Raw genomic sequence first — 10932 nt, forward strand, 5'->3', positions numbered from 1 at the left:
TGATGGTTTTATAGGATTATTAATTTCATGACATTTTGTCCTTATTGCATTGCGGTTTTGGTAAAAAAAAAAAAAAAAAGAAAAAAAAATTGGCACGTCTTTCGCAACTCTGTTTTCGAAATGATAATGAATTTTTAAAAAAATCTTTTAAAATCGGCCCCGGGGTGTGACAAATATTGGCTCGTCCGATTGCGAAAACATATTCATTACGAATATACTCCCTTAGAGCACAATAGAACCAGCCCCATGAGGATTCAATTCTTGTTCGTTTGAATACGAACTTGTATTGGTTTTGAGTATACACGCTTAGGGTATAGTAGAATAGTCTCGTGATGTTCCAATATTGACGCTTCCGTTTGCGAAAACATATTCATTGCGAATATACTCTCTTAGGGCACAATAGAACCGCCCATGAGGTTTCAATTCTTGTTCGTTTGAATGCGAACTTGTATTGGTTATGAGTATACACACTTAGGGCATAGTAGAATAGTCTCGTGATGTCTCAATATTTGCTCATCCGATTACAAAAACGTATTTAATGCGAATATACTCTCTTAGGGCACAATAGAATCGCTCCATGAGGTTTCAATTCTTGTTCGTTTGAATGTGAACTTGTATTGGTTATGAGTATACACACTTAAGGCGTAGTAGAATAGTTTCGTGATGTCCAAATATTGGCTCTTCCGATTACGAAAATGTATTCATTACGAATATACTCTCTTAGGGCACAATTGAACTGCCCAATGAGGTTTCAATTCTTGTTCATTTGAATGCAAACTTGTATTAGTTATGAGTATACATGTAAGGTGCTGAACTTTTAAAGTTATGAAGTTACAGTGGATGTTGGTTTGGAAACTATTAGAGTAGTTCCAGTGAAGTTCGAGAGTGTTCGGGTGTTTTTGGTACGTGTCGGGCGTGAAAACAGAACTCGAAAAGTTATGATTGGAGCTTGGCCGGAATCCAGCAAGGCGTGGATGAAAAGATGGTTTAAATGCGCTCGAAAACAAGTTTTGGGAGTTTCGGTACGATTAGAAATGAATCGGAGACCCACGGAATAAAAATGCGCGAAAACGGAAAAGAATGGCAAACGGCTGAAATTTTGGCTAAGTACTAGAAATGCAGTTTTTCTGGACCTACGGTGTCCAGACCTTGAGGGCCAAGGTCCGGACCCTGAGCTCGAAAATTGCCCAGAATGTGCAGGGGTTGATTTGTAATTGTGGAAAATTTGCTTTTAAAAAGGGGCCAACTCCCCTTTCTTCTTCTTCCTTCTTCCTCAGCCACCAAACACACCACACACACATGGAGAGGGAGTGAAGCACTCCTCTCTCTCTAGATTTCCTACTTTTCCTCTCTAGATCTCTGTAACACACTGGACCTTTGCGAATTGCGAGGTTCGAGTGTTTGATCTGTGTGTCGAGCTTTTTCAAACTTTCTGGAAGGTCGTAGACAGTGTTCCGACCTATGGCTCGCATCCCGAGAATTGTGGTTTTAAGCTGGTACCAAAAAACCCAAAAAAATTGGATTTTGATTAGCTCTCGGGTAGCCTTCAGAGGCTGGTGTACCGGTACGGGGTGATGGCTCTACCGGTACAGCCATCAACTGTAGCATTGTCTCAGCCGACCCGAGGCTCGGGTTCGGTGTTTTCGTGGGAGGTGTACCGGTACGCGGGCCCGTGTACCGGTACGCAGAGGCATTTTTTTTGAGCAGTCCGAACTGTAGGGGGTTTTTCGCGATTGTAGCCTATCTATAACAGCACCCATGCCCCTTAGGGCTTTCTTTGTGCTGGAACCAGAGGAGGAGAAGGTGAGAGGAGCTCCACCTTGCCCCACGTGGATTTGATCCCCTTTTTGGCTTGGATTTAAGGTTTAATCCTTCTCTTTTTGCTTTTTGGTGCTATTCCACCCTTGTTGAAGCCTAGAGCTTGGATTTGGAGCTTGGTAGAGGGAAGATCTTGGGATTTGGATAATTTAGAGCTCGGATTGAAGCTTCTAAGAGGTAAGAAACATGTTCTCTCCCTCTAGATTCAAGTTTTATTGGAGATTTTGAGATGAAACCCTAGAATTAGGTTTTAGGGTTAATTTTGGGTATTTTGAATCTAGGGCTTTTGGAGGCTTTTTGAGTGGATTAGAATCTTCCATTAAGTTGGATTGGAAGGATTCTAGCTCTCTTTTGAAGCATTGGAAGAGATTTTTGCACTAGAGGTGAGTTTTCCTCACCTATGCTTGAATAGCTTAATGATTGAGCTAAGTATTGTCCGTATGGTTCGTGTGATGCTTGTTCTTATACCTTTAGGGTACTAGGAGTGCGGAGGACACCCTCGTTGGAGCAAACGAAGAGTTTCGTTGTTATCGGTGGGTTTGACTTCATGAGAATGGGGCAAAATAGCCCCTATGCTTTCTAAACTCTTCGTATGAATGCAAATTCATGCTAAATATGATTTATGTGAATTTTAGGACACTTAAAATGCATGCCTTATGTATCATAAAATTTGCACTCTATATAGTAGAGCTATATGTGTAGATTGCATGCATTGTGAATGGTGTTTGGTTTTGCAAGTTGAGAACATATTTCCATGTTAGAATTGAGTGGAATTATGCATCATGAACATATTAATACCATGTTTGGACTCGTTGAATAAAAGTGTCATAAGGGGCACTTGGAATTAGTAAACTATGAAAATGTAACATAGAAACATAGCGATAAGCCATGAGACATCTCCTACTTTCATGTTTTAGACATGATGACATAGAGTTAGGCCTATGAGAGAGTTGTGACATATTCCATATTGTAGACATGAGGACTTGGTACTTGAGACATACTGATAGCATGTTTGCCATTGTGCTCATTCGCACACGCTTGTGAGGGTCGCTCCCTACAAGCCGGCACTCCGGAGTTGGCCTTTGCGATACGTTCGCCGTGCGGGATTGGGCGCCGAAGTGGATTGCCGTGGGAAAGGCTCATTCCTAGGGTGGGAATGTTGACTACCACGGGGCCATTAGGCACAGTAGAGCCAGACAGCCTTCGGGTGGGTCTTATGCCAGACAGCCTTCGGGTGGGTCTTATCAGAGCTGAACTTTAAATAGATCAAGTGACAAGTGAACATTGACTAGAATAGTAAACAATGATACATTCACTATTACACTGTGAACATAGGGTTAGTTGCATATTCATGCATTTACATGTTGGGTATTCATGTGCATATACTCGTAGTAGTTGCCTTCTTACTTATGCAAATCATGCTAAGTAGAGATATCATGATTATTCGGTATTCGTTCATTTATTTATTTACAATACATTTATCGCTTTTGTTTATAATTGTACACTGACCATCTTCTGTAGTTTTGGGCTTAGTGGTGCATTTCACTGAAGTCAGTAATTGCCCACTGGGAACTATTATTTAATAGTTCTCACGCCTCTGTTTCTATGTTTCCTTTTCAGAGCCTTCGGCACTAGCGGAGGCAAGGGATCGCGGCAAGGGCGTCGCGTAGCTAGCTCGCGGAGAGTTCTTTTTGCGCTAGGTGGTTACTCCTTCTTCATTTGTGTTAGTGAGAGGGAGAGGTTTTGTACCATGTATAGAGAGACCACCTTGTACTTTACTAAGCACTTGTTATGGGATTCCTGTTGTACTTACTTTATGTTTTTATTTAGTGGATTTCCAGCCTTATGTTCTGTTCCTTGTTATAGAACTAGTTGTACAATGCTCTGATATTACTAGATCTCTTTGTATTATTGTTTTTTTATCGAAATTTTTGTAGACGCCTTATATGTTGTAGACGTATGGCGGATCTGGACACGTGCCGGGTAGGCTTCCGTTGAGCCCCGGGGCGTGACAATCTCTCTCCCAAAATTGGAGATTTGGTGGAGAAGAAGCTTGGAAACGCGTTGGGAGCGACAGTTCGAGTCTTCGTGCGCCCGGTGGGCGTGCTTCCGACTTGGCATTTGCATTTCAGTAAGTGTTGGAATTTTTGGTTAAATTTTTGTTGTAGGGTATTTTAATAATCCCTAGAGTACTCTTAGCATGTTTTCCCCATTTAATTTGGGTTATTTGGAGTGTATGTACATGCTAGGGTGTAGGATGAGGATTTTGGGGTTTTGGAGTAAATGATGGTTTTGATCTCATTTAACCCTGTGGCTCTCTAATTGAAGGTTAGAGAGGAGCCCTTGACCCTAGGTCGCGGATTGATGTGCAGTTGGTGATCGGTTGCGAGTTCGAGCCGAACCGGACGATGTGTGCCGCTGGATGCCGATTGCAAGTGTCGACAAGCAATCGCAGAGCGATAAGAGGTGGGTTGTGCTCACTGAAGATATTAGCTCGCTTCCATGTCGAAGTGGAATACTATTTTATTATTGATGCATATATGTGTAGTGGTAGTTTGTGGATGATAATATGGATGCACCGTAAAAAGTGGTATCAGAGCCAAGTTTTCGAAAGGAGAAGGTGCCGTTGGCGTTTAACAGCGCTAACGGAGTTGCACAAGGATTCCCAATATTCAAAGGGGACAACTATGATTTTTGGTGCGTGAAGATGTGGACGTTACTGCGATCCCAAGATTTATAGAATTTTGTAGAAAAAGGATGTAAGGAAATAACCGGAGAGAATCTAAAAAAAGATACAAAGGCGCTTTTCTTTATTCAGCAATCAGTTGACGATTCGATATTTTTCCACATTGCCAGCGCTACTCGATCGAAGGAAGCATGAAATATATTACAGAAGGAATACCAAGGTAACAAAAAGGTACTTAGAGTTAAAATTTAAACTTTAAAAAGAAGATTTGAAGCTTCTTTTATGCAAGAAAATGAAAATATTCATACTTTTTATTCTAGAGTTATGGAATTCGTTATCTTGATGCATACCTATGGTGAACAGATTACTGATCAAATAGTAGTCAAAAAAAAATTAAGAAGTCTAACAAAAAAAATATGGTGATGTAGTTTTTGCTACAAAAGAGGCAAAAGATTTATCGAAATTATCTTGTAGCGAACTTCTTGGTTCTCTTTTAGCACATAAAGAACGAAAGATAGAACTGAAAATTTTTCTGAGTATGCTTTTCAAAGCGAATCGAAAAGCGATGAAAAAGATAGTGCAGATTCTCTTAATTGTCAAGCTTCATCATATGGTGGCCATGGTAGAGACCGTGGTCGTGGCCAGGGCAGAGGCTGCGAAGGTAGATCGGGTGATTTCAACAACAGAAACGATGAAAGATCACGTAATCAAAATCAGAGAACCTACGAAGGTAACGATCAATCCTGCAATCGTAAAAATATTCAATGTTATTATTGTAAAAAATTTGGCCATATCGAGCGCTTTTGTCAATTGAAACAAAAGAATGCGAAATTTGTTTATGAAAAGAATGAAAACGACAATGTACTTTTTGCATGTCGTTCATTAGATAAAACTGCTAATAATATTTGGTATGTCAATAGTGGTTATAGTAGTCACATGGCAGGAAAAGAAGAAAACTTTTTAATTTGGACAAATCAGTTAAAGGCTGCGTGACGATGGGTGACGGCTATGTCCATAATGTGCACGGAAGAGGTACAATTGCCGTAAATATTTCTAGAATGCAAAAAATAAATAATGTCTTATATGTTTCAGGATTGAATTCCAATCTTTTTTGTGTGGGTCAATTTTTAAAAGAAAGTTATTCGCTTATTTTTGAAGATTTTAAGTGTACAATTTATGGAGATAAAAATAAAAAGAATTTACTTTTTGAAGTTTCGATGACAGAAAATAAAATTTTTCCTGTTCATGTTGCAATGAAAGTAGTGCTATATGATGATTGGTTATGGCACTATCGATATGGTCACTTGAGTTTTAAGGGATTTGATCTATTATATAAAAAGAACATGGTTGATGGTTTGCCTTTGGTGCATAATAATAGTTCTGTATGTGAAAGTTATGTGCTAGGAAAGCACCACAGGAACTCTTTTCCTAGAAAGAGCAATTGGAGAGCCAAAGAACCATTATAATTGATACACGCATATGTCTGTGGACCGATGCAGACACCGTCGCTCAGTAGCAATTACTACTTTGTAGTTTTCGTGGATGATTATAGCTGGATGACTTGGGTTTATTTTATCAAAAATAAATCTGAAGCCTTTGATATTTTTTAGAAATTAAAAATTTGGTAGAGAACGAGTTCGGTTATTATATTTGGACCCTCCGTATAGATCGGAGGGGAGAATTTATTTCTAACAAGTTTAAAAATTTTTGTAAGGCTAATGATATTCACGGGCAGTTGATAACCAGTTACACGCCTAAGTAGAACGGTGTCGCAGGGCGCAAAAATCAAAGTTTAGTTGAGATGGCAAAAAGCATGTTGAAAGCAAAAACGGTTCCGAACAAAATTTGGGCAGAAGCTGTATCTACTGCAGCATACATTCTAAATAGAAGTCCAACTTTAGCGCTAGAGAATATTACACCTTATAAAGGATGGACAAGTTGGAAGCTGAAGGTAAAACAATTTAAAATTTTTGGATCGGTTTCTTTTGTTCATATCCCATCACAAAATAGGCAAAAATTGGATAATAATAGTCAGAAATGTATTTTTGTTGGATAGTGAAAGAAGTAAAGCATATCGATTTTATAATCCTGCTGCTAACTCTATAATTATAAGTCGTGATACTATATTTGATGAACAAAAATCTTGGGATTGGAGCGCAAAAGTGCAGGATAATCCACTTTCGATACTCGAAAATGAGACTGTAATTGAAAGTAGAAACAATAGTGAAAATATGACAAGCACATAATAACACCACAAGCTTCACCGCAAATTTCTCCAGAAACTTCTCCAGGGATAACGCCAAGAAAAGTAAAGTCACTTACTGAAATATATGAGCAGTGCATGTACTCAAAAATTTGGTGAACCTCAAATTTTCGAGGAGGTGGCAAAATCTAACAATTGGTGTAAGGCCATGAATAAAGAAAATGCGGCGTTAAGGAAAAAATAATATTTATGAGTTTGTTGAATCACCTATAGAGAAAAAAGTTATTGGATTTAAGTAGGTATATAAGACGAAAAGGATATTGAGATATTCGAAAGGAACAAGCGACCACCGATTGTGGTATACTAACCCTAACGATTTTTATTTATTTTAATAGTGATTGGATAGATTAAGTTGACGATCGAAAACGTATGAGAAGGTTTGGAGTTAATACATTGTGCAACCGAGGAGCAGATGGCTGATATTTTCACAAAGCCGCTACTAATTGAGAAATTCATATTTTGCCGAGATTAGATCGGTGTGAAGAACATTAGCATTATGGGGGAGTGTTAGAGATAATGCTAATGATTTATTAGATTAGGATTATATTATTTGATCTTATCCATTAAATTATTTGGTTATTTAAATTGTGATTAAAATAAAATCGAATCAGAATAGGATTTTATGTAATTAGTTATAAATAGATAAGCTGGTATTAATTAAGCTGAAGCCGGAGCCGGGCGCTAGCTAATTAATTAGTGGTCGTCACCACCATGTACGAACACATGCCTCGGGTAGATGTTAACTTTTCTTCAATAAAGTTGTTTTGCTTTGCGTCAGCAACAACGTACCAGATTATTTGATTTGTCTTCTTCCCTTTTTTTCTTTTTTATTTTACTTTTTGTGGAGATCTCTATATACCATAACAAATATATAGAACGTATTTGTTGGAGGCTCACCGTCGTAACAGTTCAGCATTCTATCTACCGAATTCCTAAAATTGCTTCACTTTAGTCCTTGCATTAAAAAGACAATTCTTGCTTGATTTTGGTTGATCTTTGTATTTGTTTAACAAGAATTAATCTAGCAATCAAACTTTGAAATATTGAAGAAATTACAAAAAAAAAAAAAAAATTGAAGTGTGAAATGGGAGGTAAAATTAAAAATATTTTTGTGAAGATCGGTTTCAAATATTATTAGTTAATTAAAAGTTCCATAAAAATACTAAGTCAACAAGCTAGCTAGGCTGCTCTTCAGTTCGTATTGAAAGAGTCGTCTGCCCAAGTCTTTTAAATGCCATAAAATACACGAAATGTGTTTAGATTTGGAGTTTAAGACATCAAAATTTGCGTCGGTGTGTAGGGCTTAATTAAAAAGTCTTATGGATGTAATGGTGTAACAAACTTAATTTAACAAAGACTCGCCGCTAACATTGGATAAAGTATTCTGCACGTGCAACATGTATTGATTAAATTAGCATGTACATTAATTGTCTTCTTTCAAAACTAATGCAAACTGATATTGGCACAATGAAATTGGTATAGACTTGTTAAGAGTATATAGATCTCATGTGGCATCAACATCTAGGGAAGAGTTTTTAATGAAGGAAGAAAATGCAAGGAAACACCAGTTACGCGTGGGACCACACGGTAATCAAGATTCCTCTTTGACCACCATTACGTACCTGTAGATGTTCCTCTCAAACAACTATCAATTAACGAGGAAGGCCCTCGCTATTCGATCGGTCTTCATCTCTTAGAACTCTAATATATAAGAAATTAATATTGCAAAAGTAACACGCACACGACGTATCATTATCAAGCCTCCTCTGGATCGGATAATCTCCTTTGCCGAATTATTACCAACCGTACAGAGCACCAAAGTTTTCAGCTGGAGTCACCGCGAGGAGGAGCCTTATTTCTCTCAATTCCGAGGTATAATTCTTTACTAGCTCTCTCCATATATATATATATATAGGATCCTTGAAGAAGTTGGATTAATAGGCCTTGATATGATTAGATCTAGCTAATCATTTCTCCTTAATTTCTTCCATTCGCTTTGTTTCTTTCTTATTTTCTTACTGCGGATCAATTAAGTCCTCCTAGCTAGTTGTATCGTTATCTGTCTTCTCTTTCTCCATAGATCTCCATAGATCGGCCAATATATTTTGTTGTACTGTAGTCCTTGTTGATTATGAAGTTTCTTAGTTAGTTTGTACATGTTAATTACATATACTGATTCTAGTTAATTACTAGCTAGCAGAAAGGGTAGCCATCTAACATGGACTGTAAAGAAGAGGGGGTCGCCGCCGGCTCAGAACTTTATGTCGATGGTGATATGGAGATATTCGTGAAGTCATTAAACTGCGAAATTATGACCTTTAAGGTGTATGGCTCTGTCAAAGTCTTGGATGTGATGGTAACGATGGAGGAGGCGTTCGGCATCCCAATAGACCAGATTAGGCTTTTCTTCCGTGGCTACCAAATGGAAAGCGATAGAACTTTGGCAGAATACAGTGTCGAGGACCGGTCCGTCATCCACTACGCCCCCCGCTTTCGCGGCGGCGGCGGCTGCCAGTACGTCCTCTTCTTCCTTAGCCCCTCCTAACATGTTTGCTTTCAAGCTTGACGTTTTTCATGGTTAGAATAATACGCGCAGTTAATTTGCACCAATAATGCTCTAGTTAGTGAAGTTTACTTAATTTGGTCCTCAAAATTGTAATATTTATAGGCTAAATTACAGAAAATCCTCTTGAAAATATTCGCTATTTTACTCTTCCTCTCCGACTTTTAAAAACCTGTATTATGCCCCTTTAAAATTTCAGAAATATTTTGAGGGGTACGATATTAATAAAGAGGGCAAAATAATCAAATTATCTTTATTTCTTCTATAAGAAAAAAAAATTAAACTTTTAATATATTTTTGTAATTTATGAGAGTATTTTTTGCATAAATTATAAAAAATGGGCAAAATAACGATGGAATCCTAACACGGAGGAGGGCTAAATGCAACCACTGGAAATATTGAGATGGTAAAATATAGATTTTTAAAAGTTAGGAAGAAAAAGTGAAAAACGAATATTTATAAAAATTTTTCTTATAATTTAGCTATATTTACATGTTATCATAGTAATATTTAAGAAAAGTGAAAATATGAGACAAGCAAAATTTCAACAGCTATTCAATCTATATAATGTATGTAAAAAAATGGCAAAAAATTTTCTATTACGACTACAATCATATTTAGAGAAGAATTACATTTAAATAATCAAATCTTAATTTCTTTAGGTACATTGCATTTACAGCATTCGGATTTTTCGAAAATTCAATCCTAATCTTTGAAGTTAATATTTTATTTTTTTGCTAAGATACGATTTGATTAAATACATGAATTTACACGTTAAAAACAAAAAACCGTGTAAAATAAAATTGTCTGATGAACTTCTATATTACGATATGATATTCCAATTTCCTATTTACCATAATTCTATCCCTAATTATTCTAATATATAAGATTTAAATTTTTAGTAATTTCTAAAAATCTTATTATGTCATCATATTACAACAACTCTTGGGCCTAGCCACTGGCCAAAATACTTAAACCGGGTTAAGAGTTTTAGCCCTATTATATCTTATATATATATAGAACAATCTTAGGTCTCAGATATAAATGCAATTTTAAGATTATTAAAGTAATTAAATCACTTTTATTTTTTTATTGAAATTCATATGATTATATTTAATGGCCAATTCGCATAAAAAATCCACTACTTCTACGTTTTTGCAATCATAGGCTACCTTATTTTTGTTTTGCAGATTGTGGCCTATTTGGTTTCTCGGAAAATAGTGAAAAATTATTTTCTGAAGAAAAAAGTTTTTATGGAATAGAAATTTTCAAGTTTCTGTTATTTGGTTCGGCAGAAAAGAAAATTAGTTTTTCATAAATGTGTGTTTGGTTGGTAAGAACAAAAAGAAAAAATAATTTTTCATTTCTATTTTACTTATTTGGTTATTTGAAAATTTTAGTATATAAACACTTTCTACGAAAGGAATGTCTGAGATTATCAACCTTTTAAAATTTAATATAATACTTATAAACTTTTTACAATATAAATAATAAATAATTGAGTAAAAATACATTTTAACAGTATTTTGGTATAGATATATAAGATAATTTGATAAAAGAGATGAAGATGGTGAAGATGACTGGTATATATATATATATATA

At 36.4% G+C, this 10932-nt stretch overlaps 1 protein-coding gene across 3 annotated transcripts in view; it reads left to right on the plus strand.

Annotated features, from left to right (window-relative positions):
- Positions 8345-10932, plus strand: part of LOC109709576 (L10-interacting MYB domain-containing protein-like) — a 34275-nt gene continuing 31687 nt past the window's right edge. The window contains exons 1-2 of one of the 3 annotated variants that reach the window (XM_020231975.1): positions 8345-8639; positions 8968-9281. In XM_020231975.1, coding sequence (XP_020087564.1) covers positions 8986-9281 — 296 coding nt within the window. In that variant the 5' untranslated portion in view covers positions 8345-8639; positions 8968-8985. Of the gene's footprint in view, positions 8640-8960; positions 9282-10932 lie in introns of all 3 variants that reach the window. The other 2 variants (XM_020231904.1, XM_020232048.1) reach the window with 2 other exon arrangements.

Source organism: Ananas comosus, linkage group 1 (assembly GCF_001540865.1).
Source record: "Ananas comosus cultivar F153 linkage group 1, ASM154086v1, whole genome shotgun sequence".
Classification (NCBI taxonomy): domain Eukaryota; kingdom Viridiplantae; phylum Streptophyta; class Magnoliopsida; order Poales; family Bromeliaceae; genus Ananas; species Ananas comosus.